The 14414-nt window shown below is 53.6% G+C and overlaps 1 protein-coding gene across 5 annotated transcripts in view; it reads right to left on the minus strand.

The window, feature by feature from the left end:
• Osbpl2 (oxysterol binding protein like 2) overlaps window positions 1-13135 on the minus strand; it is a 32767-nt gene extending 19632 nt beyond the window's left edge. Inside the window, exons 1-3 of one of the 5 annotated variants that reach the window (XM_047542203.1) lie at window positions 13080-13135; window positions 3850-4019; window positions 1785-1929 (exon numbers count right to left, since the gene is read on the minus strand). In XM_047542203.1, the coding sequence (XP_047398159.1) occupies window positions 1785-1929; window positions 3850-3886 (182 nt within the window). In that variant the 5' untranslated portion in view covers window positions 3887-4019; window positions 13080-13135. The other 4 variants (XM_047542206.1, XM_047542202.1, XM_047542204.1 and 1 more) reach the window with 4 other exon arrangements.
• Between the last annotated feature and the right edge of the window lie 1279 nt (window positions 13136-14414).

The raw sequence follows: 14414 nt of genomic DNA on the forward strand, positions 1-14414 counted from the left end.
CTGACCCTCTTGAGGTGTGAGCTGCACTGGGCCCATCTTCACCTGTGGGGCTGCCGAGTAACAAACTGCCTTTGAATGTTGGGGGAGCCATGCATGCTGCTGGCAGGGTGCCACAGAGTGAGGGCACAAAGGAGGCATCCGGGAGCGAGCCAGGGGCCCTGCTGCCACCCTAGCCCACGAGGCACCAGCATCTCCACAGAGTTCCTGTCTCAAGGCAGCTTCTCCGAAATGAGCTGCTGCACCTGCAGAAGAGCCTCGACTGGGGCACCCCCGACCCTCAGAACAACGGGAACCCCATCCTTGCCCAAGAGGACCTCAGGAATGGTACATCAAGGCAGCGGTTTCGGGGCACACTGCTTATTTCAGGGGACAAGAGGGGAAGAAGAGGCAGCAGCTGGGAGGCAAAATGGAAAAGGAAACCCAGGCTGCCAGACGCAGCCCTGGCTCCACTCCATGTCTGCCCCTTGCCTCCCTGAGCTCTTCACCAGCAGCCTCAGCATGGCAAGTTGTGAGGGTGCCACCAGAGGGGGCACCTTCTGCACAGGGTCAGAGCGCACCCAGGGACCTGACCCATGTGACACAGGGATGAAGAACAGGAACTAAGACATGGAGGGGCTGGGAGGGGAGGGCCTAGGCCAGGAAGCAGAGTGGACAGCAGCTAGGCAAGGACAGAACTGGACACCCCTAAGACTACAAAACAGGACCTGTGTGTGGGGCCCATGGAGCAGAGCTGGAGCAGGGCACAGGCCAGCCTGGAACAGGAGGTGGGGAGGATGCTGGCCCTCATCCTGAGAGCAACGGTGTCCAAGGAAGACAGACCCCAGCAAAAGGAGTGCTGTTCTAAGCCGCTCAGGACCAGGGTGTGGGGCCATGTGGCATGAGCTGAAGGCAGAGGTGGAGGGGTTGCCCTCAGGTCTGATTTTGAGAAGCGCCACTGCACATGGCAGGAAGAGATGAGAGGTAGAGGTGGTGCACCAGAGATGGGAGAGATGGGAGAGCTAAGCACCAGGATGCAGGTCGAGGCCAGAGGGTCCACGCAGGGCATCAAGGCAGGGAGGCAAGGGCAGCAGGCTAACTACCAGAGAAGGTCACAGGGCATCGTGCACTGAGGGTTTGGTGGAGGTCCAGAGAGTGCCCGCTGCTCTAACAGGCCCACAGAACAATGCAGGCACCACGCTAACTGCTGAGCAGCAAATGAAGGATGAAGAAAGTGTGAGGCCCCTGGGGTGCGCTCAGAGGAGGGGGTCAGAGTGAGACCGGAAGGTCCTGCAGACAACACGCCTCGGCCCCCACTGCCACCCAATGGCTGGTCTTGCTTCTCCTTATAGACTGAAGACAGCTCATGATGGCTGCTGACCTCAGAACCCACTTGTGAATATGAATGTGTTGGCAGGAGGGTGAACCATGGTCCTGCCACAGCCAGTTAACCAAGCCCCTAATGTCCCATGGAGCCACTGGTCAATGTAGCTCAGCAGGATGCAGACGAGCAGAAGTCAGCAAGGCCCAAATCATGCCAGGCCAAGCAGGTGCTGGGCAGGGAGGAGCCTGTCCACTCCACTGGGAAGGACCACTGATCAAATGCCACTGTCCTCTGGCTTCCAGGACAGAGAGGCATCATATCTGTGGCCTGCAGCTAGCAAGGCACAGCAGCTGTGTGGAGGCCCAGCCTGGTGGCAGGCTGCCCTCTAACTGGACCTGAGAGACCCAGGGAGTGCTGTGGCAAGCTCTGGGAATGACGACAGGCACTGTGGACAATTCTAGAACAATGCACCAAGCCCACATACCTGTGCTTCTGAACCCCATTCTCTCGAGGGGGCCTCTCCCCACTTTTCCCAGTCCTTGTGCTGTTGCTGGGGTCCAAGTCAATCCTCCCAGTGACCTTCTGATTTGTCTCTGAAAATTCCCCAGAAGAGTTATCAGAATCAAAGCCTGCACAAGACAAGCAGAACAGTCATTTTCAAAGGACATGGAGGATGTGAAAGCCACCTCCCAGATTCCGCCCCACTAGCAAACCACCTGTGGCACTCCGGTTTCTGGGTTTTGTTTTCCCAGTGCTGGGGATTAACCCAGGACCTTGCACATGCTGCATAAATGCTCTGCCACTGAGCTGTAACTCAGCCATCCACAGAGTGTCTTTTGTGGGTTTTCCTTTTCTTTTTTTGGTACTGGGGATTGAACCCAGGAGCTCTACCACTGAGTCACATTTGAATTCTTTTTCTTTTTGAGACAGGGTCTCACTAAGTTGCTGAGGCTGGCCTCGAACCTGGGACCCTCCTGCCTCAGCTTCCTGAGCTGCTGGCGTGACAGGCGTGCACTAGCACACCCAACCCTCTACACAGTTTTTAAGTGGCACACCTGGAACAATTAAGTCTGCTTCTCAAGCTGGAAAGGTTGTGGGCCACTCAACGTCGGGGACATACAGAGACGCACTGCTGTGGGAGCAGCTTCCAAGCTGCTGTGCCTCAAGGGAGGGAGTCATCCAGCCTCCCACTGGGCTGATGCCATCTCTGGGGAAAACAAGACAGATTATGGAAGAACTCAGAGGCATTCAGAGGGGTGTTGGCCACACTGTAACCTCAGGTGTGGGAACTTCCCATGAGACTCCTGGGTGAGGAGGGACACCAAGGCAGCCTCTCTGTGATAGGCACAGTTTCCCAGGGGAGGACCAGGTGACCAGAGGATGTGACAGCCTGGTGACCGCTCCACAGAGAAGAAATTGGCCCAGGAGGATTGGCTGATGGGCGTGCAGGCTGAGTAGCCTGGAACACCTCTCCAAGAGCACACTCAAGAGATAATTTCAGTCACGATATCAAGAAAGATAATCACAATTTCACCTTGGAAGATGTTAAGAAGTTGTGTCCCTTTTCCCAAGGGTTTAGATAAGAGCAAGTCAAGTCAGGTTTGGTGGTGCACCTATAATCCCAGAGACTTGGGAGGCTGAGGCAGGAGGATTGCAAATTCAGGTCAGCCTCAGCAACTTATGAAGCCCTAAGCAACTTAGTGAGACCCTGTCTCAAAATAAAGAACAAAAGGGCTAGGAAATGCAGGAGCATAGCATGCCTGCCCCTGCCCACAGAGCCCCAGTGTGCACAAGGCTGGCTCTGGCAGAGGACTCAGTCTGGCGGGGGAGGCTGCTGCCACCAGGGAGACCCCTGCAGGTGACAGCCTGCAGAGCTTCTGGGGACCACTGCCACCACCTGGCCTGCGCGGTCTTCCAGTGGCTGTTTCTGTTCTTACAGCTGAGGCCAAAGCCCCTCCCCACTGACAGTGGTCCTTCCTACAAAGGACAGGGTAACATTCCCGCTGACCCCAAGGGACAGAGAGTGTGGATAAACATAAGGCCTTAGGCCTCTATAGCTTAGCACCCACTCCCCAGTCTCGTGTGTGGCCTGCAGCACGCCCTCCACCCAGCCTCACACCAAGCACTTCCGCATCACCCCATGACCTGCAGCTGACCTGCGAGACCAGGAGAGTCACTAGGAGAGCAATGGGCTGTTCTGCGACACACTGAGCTGTGCAAAGCAACACATGCTCATGACGCCAGTAGTTTCGATCATTAAGTATAAGTAACATTAAAAGACTGACTGCCTCATTCCAGTTCCAAAGAGAACCGTTTATCACCAAGGAAGCTCTTCCAGAGACTTCAAACCCTACGTGTGCTGCCATGCTATCTCCCAAAACCCAAAGTCGAGGTTCCCACATCTGAGACAGAAGACCACATGTTTCCTAAGAGCTAGCCTCAGGCCTCAGGGAACATGCCAGACCACCTCCCAAAGGCCAGACCCCCTCTGGATCCTGATGATGCTCACACACATTGTGGTCTCTGAGCCATTTTCTCTTTCAACTCACCTGTGACGGCATCAAAGAATTCTTCCTCCCCGTTCATCCTTCAGTGGCCAGGCTCTGTCACTGCCTGGGGGTGTGGTCTTCCTACTGGATCATTTTAGCTAACTACAACCACAGTAGAAGCAACTTTGCACTATGAACTTCTTGGTAAAAATCCAATAGACACTGGAGATCTGAGGGGAGAAACATTTTGGCATACTTAGCTTCCAGAAAGGATGGGGTTTCAAAACAATTTTTAAATACCTATGCAGCACTCTTGAAATCAATCTCAATTACATCTGAGCAAAGAAACAAACATGCAATCTCACAACAAATACACAACTTCTCTAACGGTACCAGGGAAAGGAAGCACTCCCTGCCAGAGGATTGACGAGTGACAGATCAATAGGTGATTACTATTTTAAGAGGTACATTCGAAAATTATCATCTCTGTTGTATAAGAAAACATAAATCATTAATTTGGGAAGATGCAGGTAGCTTGAGTGCAGATTAGTTTCAGTGAGGCCATCAGGGATCCAACACATCTCAGGAAGTTTTGCTCAAAGTCATCAGAAGCTAAAACCAAGTGGCTATAAATAAATGGAAAACTGTGTCAAAATAACCAAGTAACAGCTGAGGGGACTTTGCTCTTTAGAAGTGCATCAGTAAGGCAATGAGGTCGCTCAGATGACACAGGTCAGAAAAGCACCCAGGCCAGCCACCTTGCCCTCAAACCCCAGTGTTCCCTGCCTCCTGGGGTCCAGGCTGCACACCGAGACCACCCTGCCAAAAATGTCAGCCTCTGGATTTGGGCCTCTTTGCCTACCAACATATGGAAGCTGAGACTAGATCATGTCAAACACACCCAGGAGACACAATCGGCAGCACCCACTCCACAGCCTTTGAGCAGAATGGGCTCTTCCAGCAAATAAGACATGAAGGAAAGTAACAGAGCACAAGGAAGAAAACTATCATCCTGGCTAAGCCACAGCTTCTCCAGCATGTACATGGTGCACCCCGCTGCATGTAAGCCCATGTTAAACCATGTCATGGGGTGCAGGGTGTCTTGACTGTGTACCTCAAATGTGGTTTATTACATGCCAACTACATCTTTAAAAAGCTACCTAAAAAAGACATCAACCAACATCATGCTTGAAGCAGGAGGAATCAAACAAGGTAAAGCACATTGCCAGGGGTGGGGGCCACACCTGTCATCCCAGGGACCGAGGAGGCTAAGGCAGGAAGACAGCAAGTTCCAGACCAGCCCGGGCAACTAAGCAAGATCCTATGTCAAAACTGGAAAAAAAAAAAAAAAAAAAAAAGAACTAGGATGTAACTCAGTAGTAAAGCACTTGCCTAATCTGTGTGAGGCCGTGGGTTCAAACCCCAGCACTGAAAAAGTCCTAATGTTAAAGGAAAATCAATCAAAACTTACAGAAGTTTTTAAAATGAGGGTATGAAACGCTACACTAGACACCACACACACAGGCCTGGCTGACTATGGGGACACCAGCACTGTCCGCGGCATGTGACCACAGAGCTCAGGAGGACTCCCCAAGGCTCCACCACAGGCTCCGCAGCAGCCTCAGACTCATTCTGCCTGCAGGTGCACAGCTCCAACATGACTGCGGGCTGCCAGCAGACTCACCTGCCAGCATGCTTCCTGTGCCTTCGGCACTTCCCCAAGGCCCCATGAGGGTAGCAGACCCCACAGCTGCCGCAAGCCACGGAGGCCAGCCTGCTGCAGCTTCACTCACCCTCAGAGCAAAAGCCCAGGGGACCCAGGCAGGAGCATGGCAGACTCCTGGGAAACCGTCTGCTGACTGGGTCCCTGAGAGGCAGTCTAGAGTCACTGGGCTGCTCCCAGCCAAGGGGTCAGGACTGCCCACACTGGCTGGTCCTCAGTCCTCCTTCACCACTGCCTACCCCTGGACTTCTCAGAGGCCTGGCTCAGCATACAGGCCTGAGCTGCCCAGAGCTCACAGCTCTGGGGCATCTCTGATTCCTGACCACCCTATCTACAGGAAGCCCTCCAGAGTGGAGCCTCTACTGCTGGGGGAAGCAAAGACCAGCTCTGTGGCTCACGCTCTGCAAAGCTGAGGACGTGGGGTGAGCAGCAGCTCTAGAGTGCGTGATGAGAGCTAGCTCCCTTCCAGAAACCATCCTCGGGGCAGTGCCTCAGGAAAGGGCTGTGGGGCTCGTTTTTCTTAGTCAGCTCTTTTTGGTCAGCATCTTCTTTTCCTAGGTCCACAGAAAAGCCCAGGGAACTTGCAGGGTGTCCTCCTTCCCTTGTCCCTCTCCAGAGGCAGCTCTAGGCCAGAGAAGGGGCTTCTTCCTTCCACTGGGTCCCCAGGCCCACCATCACTGCAGCCTTGCCACAGACTGTTCCTTCTTTCTCCCACAAAATGTCCACCCCCTTGCAAAGAGCCCCCACTGTACCCTCTTGAAGATGTCCTCTCTGCAGTCCCTGTCCCACCAGGATGTGGCTCAACCAAGCCCCAAACATCCCAGCACCTCATGAATGCTCATACTGCAGCCTGACAGAGGCATCTTCACACTGTCCTTAGAGAAGCAGATGCAGCAGTTGGGCAGTGAGTGAGCAAGAGCAAGGGGCCAGCCCGGCATGGTGGCCACTCCTGTAATTCCAGCAGCTTGGGAAGCTGAGGCAGGAGGCTCACAAGTTCAAAGCCAGCCTCAGCAACATAGCAAGACCCTGTCTCAAAATAAAAAATAAAAAGGGCTAGGGGTGTTGGTTCAGTGGTTAAGCACCCCTGGATTCGATCCCCAGTATCAAAAAAAAAAAAAAAAAAAAAAAAAAAGAGCCAGGGACCAGTGACCACCATTGTCAATCACGGAGAAGCCCAATCCTGTGAGGACTATACTCTATCAAAAGTAGGCATGGGCTGGGCTGGGGCTCAGTGCTAGAGCCCTTGCCGAGCATGTGTGAGGCACTGGGTTCAACCCTCAGCACCACATGTAAATCAATGAATAAAATAAAGATCCAACAACAACCAAAAAAAAAAAAAAAAGCAGGCAGGTGGGCAACATTGAGGGATTCTCATGTTGGGCAAGAAAACAAACAATGGAAACATGACAAAGTCGCACTTGAGGCCAAATATCAATTCTAAATTTAAATCATCCCAAATAATGTACGTCCTACTCCATAACTTCAAAGTATACGAGTAGTACAAGAAGACACTGTGCAGACACACACGTGCTCATCCTGTGCAGTGTCCTGCATCAGGTGCTCCTAAAGAGCCACCAGCCTCGAAGCATGGCTCGCCACCACAGGGTCTCCAGCTGATTGCGAAGGTCAGCCACAGATGGCCCAGTGGCAGGAAGAAATAAAGTCAGGCAGGAGCTGGAGCAGGGAACTTCTCTGTCCCACTTACATATAGACCTGTGCCAGGAGGTGGCAGAGGGGCTGCCCAACACGCCACACTGACCACCCCAAGACCCCCTGTGACAGGACATGACAGAGGACAGTCAGGCCAGCTGCCTTCCCTCACTCGCCTCACGCTCACTGCAACATGCCCTCTGCTATCTGTCCAAGAGAGACCGAGCCTGGAAAGTCCATAATGGAAAGCTTAGTGATTATTTTTACAGAAATTGTATAAATCTAGGATCACATCAATAATCCCTGCACAGTCATAACAAAAACCTTTTTTCAAAGAGGGTGTGTGTGGCTGGCAGCAGGTCATTGCTGCTGAGGGTCACACGTGACACCACCCTTTGCCCAAGCACACGGAGTCTTGGATGCAGGTTGGGTGAGTGGAGTAGAACTGCGAGTGGCCTTTCTGAACACTGGCCCCTTATCCGTGGGACAAGCATGGTTAAGGACAAATGCATAGGAAGTCTCATCACGGTGCGCTTTCCTCCAGGGTAGGACGAACATGCGCCAGGCTCTCTGGCTTGGCCTGGCCAGGTCAGTGGTCTTCCTGGGCTATATCAGCTCCTCACAAGTGGGCTGCCTGACTGCAGGCCAGATGTCCGTTCTCCACACTAAGGAACAGGCTCAGACACCAAAGTGGCCACCTACTAACTGAAGGCACCGGTCAGGCGAGCTGATCAGTCCCCACGCAGGGCCTTGGCCTTTGTTAGGGACTCTCACAAGAAACAGGCAAGAGAAAACACTGCAGGGATTGCCCACTGCTCACCATTCTCCACACCTGCAGCTGGCCTCGAGGAGGCAGGCAAAGGGCCAGCCCAGCAGGGATCCTGGACAGCGGCCGACCGCCCAGGACAGTCCCTCAGATGCTCTCCCTGACTTGACCAGCTGCTCAGTACTGAAGGGCAGGTGCCAGTGTCCCCGCTCCATCACGTGCAAGTCGTCCACACACCAGTGAGCACAGCTCCTTCGCTCAAGTGTCCATTTCAGTCAACCTCATCATCAGGCAACAGGAAAAGCTGTTCAGATGTGCCCAAGGGAGTGGACGAGACAGCCCTGGAGGGGAAACCACGGCCACCCTCGCTGAGGCAAAGCGGTCAAACACGGCTCAATCTGCCCTCACCTCGCTGCTCGTGTGCTCTGTGCGGGGACATCTGGGGAGCAGCCACTGACTACTCCAAGGCCCCATGACCAGGTGAAGGGCTGCTGTCCTGTAGGGCTCCTGACACCTCGCCCTTTCCTCAGCTTCCCACTCCATGGCCTCTATTCCACACCCTTCCTGTTATCTTGCCCAACTTCACACTGCTGGTCCCCTAACTGGTTTCACTGTGCTGAGAAACTGATCATCCTAACATCAGTGCTGCCTGAGTCCCTCCCAACTATACTTCCTGAGCATTTCAGGGGTGGGTGTTCAAACCAAGGTCAGGGAAACTCACAAACCTCCATCACCAACCTCCACCCCAGTCAAGAAAAGAAAGAAAAAAGAAAAACTGCTCAATTCTGGTTGTGATTTTTTCCCCAGAAAGATGACTCAGACTATTCATCAATTTATCAAAGGGACCTTGATCCAAAAAGGGTTCTGACCCAACAGGAGGTCCCAGTGCTGCCTGGGACTCCCTGCAGACAACCTATGGCCACATAGCTACAGAAAGCCTGGGCTGCAGTCAGGCTGGGCCTGATACCTGCCCTTGTCACACAGTTCCTAGTTTCCTGATGGAAGCCAGGTTTGAAAGCCCTTCCACACTGACTCAGGAGCTGTCCACCAGCCTACTTGCAGAGCCACAGCCAGTGCCACAGCACCAGGACCCCTCTCCCCTACACCAGCCTAACACCTTACAGGTAACTATTAAACCTACTGGTTTTGCCACAGGTCACTGGCAAAGAGTGGCGTGCCAGAGCACACTTGGGAGTACATACATCTTTCTGCCCGGAGTGCCTGTGGTCTGTGGGATAACCCATGCCCCAGCTCACATCTGACACCTGATACCGCCAACAGTGCTCCTTGTCTTTCTCCAGAGTGTCCTGGCCCGGCACCAGATCAGACATTCACTTCAGTTATAAGGCAGCAATGAACATCACTTCTAGTCAAGCAAAGTGGCACCAGGTGCCAGACTGCAGCTGGCCCTATCCCACCATCAGCCTCTGACCAGGCTTTCCTTGACTCAGTAAAACACACAGTTGTGTACCTACATGCCAGCCCTGCCTTTCCTCCCAAAAGGAAAGGCAGTTCCTCTGCACGTTCCAGAAGAGCCTCCCAAAAGACCCTTGTCTTCCCTGCCATGTTCCCCAAGAGCTCCCCACACCAGCCTGGGACATCTGATCTCTGGACAACCCCTATGGGGGTTGTTCGGATGAGTTCAGGGCCTGACTGTGCCCACAGAACAACCAAGAGCCCCTGGAACCTGCCCACACATTCCTCAGCAGCAGGGACAGAGTCCCAGATCCCAGTATCAGGTCAGGGCCAGGCACTATCAGTCCGCAAGAGGTATGCACCCCCACCCGTCCCGGTATTTCTCAGGTTTGGGCTACAGAGCCCAAAGTATGTTTCTCAAAACTAACCAAACAGGTATGCCACTAAAAAAAGAGAAGGTAAGCAAAGAGAAAGAGACACCCAAACACCAAGCAACCCAGGAGGTTGAGACAGGAGGACATAAGTACCAGGCAAGCCTGGGCAACTCAGCAAAACCTTGTCTTACAACAAAGAATAAAAAGGGCTGGAAATGTGGCTCAGTGGTAGACCACCCTGGGTTCAATCCCCAGTACCAAACACACACACACACACACACACACACACAACACACAAAGCAACAGTTCCTACACCCGAATTCTTGAATCTGGTCCTTTCTGAAGGTTGTTTCCACCACTGAGATCAATTCAGAGACAGTGGTGTTGGCAAAAGATCTAGATGCTTTGATATTCTGCCAATGCTCTTTTCTGAACTTGGAAGGAAAGGGAAGTGTCATAAAGTTTATGGAAACACCACAGTGAACCATTTCATGTTTGTTAATGACAATCCAGTATGGGCTGTCTGGGAGACTCACTTCCACACTGGGACTTGAACCCAAACGGCAGTGACACCACGACAGGAAACTTCCTAGCAAAAAAATCACAGCAACAGATTATTTACTGCACAGGGAAATTGCATTTACGATACCAAACTAGAACCTAAAATACTCTTAGGATTTAAGTATTTTTTTAGTAGTCACATTTAAATACTAACTTCCTTTCAGTATTGATAAGGTTATAAATCAACTATAAAATAAGTTTTGGAACTAAACTTTACCCTTGACAGGGCAGCAAATTAAATTGGAAGTCTGCACCCGCCAAAGAGAAGACAGTAATGACTAGGACAGCCTCAGTATCCTACATAGGACCCTCACCTGATGGTCCCTGATGCCACGGTAACTTGTTTCAAACAGAACACAATAACCCAATTCACAAGCAAAAACACAGGGCAAGAGCAAATGACAGCACAGGCAGGATCCAGCACTCAGCCTGAGCTTCCCCGGGTGCCCCCACCACTCTGAGAAAGATGCTGCAACTCACAAATACAACGTCGGCCACTCCACTCCTAGCAAAGTCTCCCGCACCTCCCCAAGGCACCTGCCCCCTGCTACAGCAGGATGACAGACACCTAAGGACAAGGTTTTTCTCAGGGATAAGTCATTTGCAAGATGCAGTAAACTCCCTCTTTGCAGACAGCACAAAAACATCCTCATCGAAATAAGAAGCACCATGATCTCAATTAGCTGAATGCAAGGAGACTTGAAAGACAAGCAGGGTGTTTTATTTATTTATTTATGTATTTATTTATTTCTGGTACCAGGGATTGAACCCAAGGGTGCTTTACCAGTGAGCCACATCCCCAGCCCTTTTTATTTTGAGATAGGACCTTGCTAAGTTGCTGAGGCTGACTTTGAACCTGTGATCCTCCTGCTTCAGCCTCATGAGCCGCTTGGAAGTTTTAAGGAATATCCAAAACTCATTTGCTAGCACTGCCAGCGTAGTGTAGAAGAAAAGATGAAGTCAAGAGGCAGTTTTTAAACATTAAACAACACTGCTCATTAAGATGGGCAACACAAGTGTCTGACTGATCCACATGCGCTTGGAAGGAGGGAAGAAAATGTCCTAGGCAGATACTTTAACACTGACTGCCTATAGCTCATGCAGAACCTACATTGGAGGAAAATCTCACACTTCCAACTGCATCCACACCTGCAGCTCCAATAACCCTGTCACAGGACTAACATCAAAACTTCACTAGTAAAAAAGGCTCTGTGCAGCAGGTGGGTATTTCAGCAAGATCCTGGAGAGCCAGAAGAAGAATGACTTTATTTAACAAGAAACAAAATGATTTTATAAACAGATTCACGAAAAATGAAAATCTGTTACATGTGGTGCAGGAAACAGTTCTGACATAGTAACAGTATGAGTAGAATGTTTTCAATAAAACTGCTAAATGAAAATCTCAGGTCTGAAACGGCAGCATAGGGTACTGTTTAAGAATATGAACTTGGGTACAGAGCCACACTGCCTGGGTTCAAAGCCCTGCTCTATAATTTACTGCTGTGTGGGCTAGAGTAAGCTACTTAACCTCTCTGTTCCTCAGTTTCCTCACAAATGAACTAAGGATAATGTCAGTGCCTGTTCAGCAGATCACTGTGAGGCACACAGGTGACCACAAAGTGCTCACAACAATCTGGAGCAATAGTTGTTAAATATACTGTCATCCTCCCAGACAAGAGCTGTTCCTAACAGAAGCTGCCAGGCAAACAAGGAAGGCGAGTTCCGAACAGATCCAGCCACCCAATCACCTTCTAAGTGACACCACCAGGCAGGCAATGTGCTGCAAGGAGGAAGTGTCACTCGTCACTCTCCAGGGTCTCGAGGTTCCTGTCCCAGCAAGAGAAAGGGAACTAACACCTTGGAGCACTTATATGCCTGAGGCTGAAGCAGCCAGTAAAGCAGATGCCCAGAAGGCAGGTCCCAGAAGGAGCCCCCTTGCAGTTGGGAAGGCCCTCCTCTGCGCAGGGAGTAGGGGCCATTAGAACCCTTGACTCCCAGGTATCGTTACTGCACAGACCCAAGGCATCCCCACTTTTGAGCTGTCCCCTCAACAGGGTGGCAGGTCACACAGCACACACCCAGGTCTGCAACTGGCATTCAAGAAGTGTCTGTCCAACCCCACCCAAGAAGACCAGTCTCCAGTGTGCAAAGGAGGTCCCTGGAATGAGTGTAACCCAACAGCTGCCGGTCCCCTGACCAGTGCTTGTCCTCCCTGAGGAATAACAAAACCCTGAAGCGGTGGCAACCCCGTGGGCACACCACCAACTGCCTGCTGGCCAGGCAAACCCAGCAGGGCTGACTTCGGGAGTACCTGCGCGTCTCGGCCCGGGTCACCTGGGACCACCTGCCAGTCTTGGTCTGGGCTCACAAACTCACTCGGTCTAAGGACGCATCCCTGCATCCCAGCCTCCGCGGTGGAGAGAAGGGCCTCAGCAACCAGGCTGCCCAAGACCCGCGCGCGGCAGAAAGTTCTCAGCGGCCCGCCGGGCGGAAACAAAGCGGCGGACCCGGGAGGGGCGGCCCGGCGGCGCCTCGGGAGCCCGGCCGCGGCGCGGGGCCGCCACCGCGCCCAGCCGCCCCACCGGGACCGGCCGGACCCCGGGCACCCCGGCCGCGGCGGGCGGGTCGGGCGGACGCGGCCCCGCGGCCCAGAGCCCGCGGGAGGCGGAGGCCGCCGCACGGTTTGAGGTCGCGGTCCAATTCGCGAGTCCCGGCGCCCGCGGCCTAGGCCGGGTCCGCGGCGGCCGCACTCACCCCGCCCCCGCCCGACCCCAGCGGGGCCCCGGTCCGCCGCACTCACCCCGGCGCCGTGCCCGCCCGCCTCCGCCACCGAGCCGCGCCGCCGCCCCGCCCCCGCCTGGCCGCTGACACCGAGGCGGAAGTGCGGCCCGCCGCCCCAGCGACAGGCAGCCCGCGCCGCCACTCACAGCGCCCCGCGCCGCCGCGTCGGCCGCTGCCAGTCCAATTAGCGCCCGGCCCGAAGGCCGCGCCGGGGCGGGACTATGCTGATCACGTCGCCCGGGAAGCCTCTCCCTTCGCCCCGCGAAGTCCCGCCCACGCCGCGGAGTGACGGCATGAATAGCCAGTAACCTCAGGGAATAGGCGGGGTTATGCAAATATAGTACCGGGAGGGGCGGGAGAGAAGGAGGAGGGGGCGTGGCCTCGGGAGAGGTGGGTTTGCAAACAGAGAATTAGGTGGTTCTGGCGTGGGCGCTCCGCCCACTGCAGACTGTGAGGCCCGCCCCAGGTTACTGACCTGGGGGAAATTTCCCACAGATGCTAGGGACCTGGCAAATGCTGTCCTCCTGCATTTGCATTCCGCTCAACGCTCAATAAAATTCGGTGCACGTTTACCCCCGCAGCTGCCTCCTTGGCCTTCTCACTCCCCTTTAAAACCCTCCAGGCTCCCACTGGACTGCGGTGGGCGCTTAGTTACTCCCAGAAGCTCTGGAGACACACCTGAAGCATGTAGTCTTTCCACAGGCTCTGAGCACCCAGTTTCCTTGGCAAACATACCTTCATCCCACTTGAGTCATGGGTCTGGTTTGAGATGAGTAGAGTGAGGCTAACTAGGCTGGCTATGAACTGCTTAGGGGTGGGCAAGTGGCCTTGTCCTGGCCCAGGAGACTCAGCCCTTGGGGTGGCTGCAGTGGCAGAGACTTCAGACCAGAGGGGAACTGAAGCCAAGTGACTCTCATCTGCCTACAGACCTCCCCAGAACCCAGTTGGGTGAAAGAAGGATGCATGTCTGGTGTGACCGGTGGACGTGAGGGCTGGAGGAGAGTGGCACTCGAGAGGCACAGGCCAATAGTACCTGGGTGTGTGGAGGCAATGCAGTCGTCCATACCTTCCAGTTACCTGAACAGCCACATGTGCTTTTCTGCTATAGCCACTTTGAGGTGAAGCCAAAAGTGCACTGGGCCCCAGCAACTGCAAGATACTGGATGGCTCATCCATGATCCCACACACATTTTGAAGGTCCTGCTCAGTGCTGCCTTTCAACTCCCTCCTCAGGGACTGTGTCCTGTTCCTGGCAAGATGGGGCTCACACACAGGTCTCCCCTAGTAGGACCAAGGTAACTTGAGGCAGGGCAAGTCTTGGTGACTGTGGCCCCTGGCAGACACTCATCCTTGT

This window comes from Sciurus carolinensis, chromosome 2, assembly GCF_902686445.1.
Source record: "Sciurus carolinensis chromosome 2, mSciCar1.2, whole genome shotgun sequence".
NCBI classification, from domain to species: domain Eukaryota; kingdom Metazoa; phylum Chordata; class Mammalia; order Rodentia; family Sciuridae; genus Sciurus; species Sciurus carolinensis.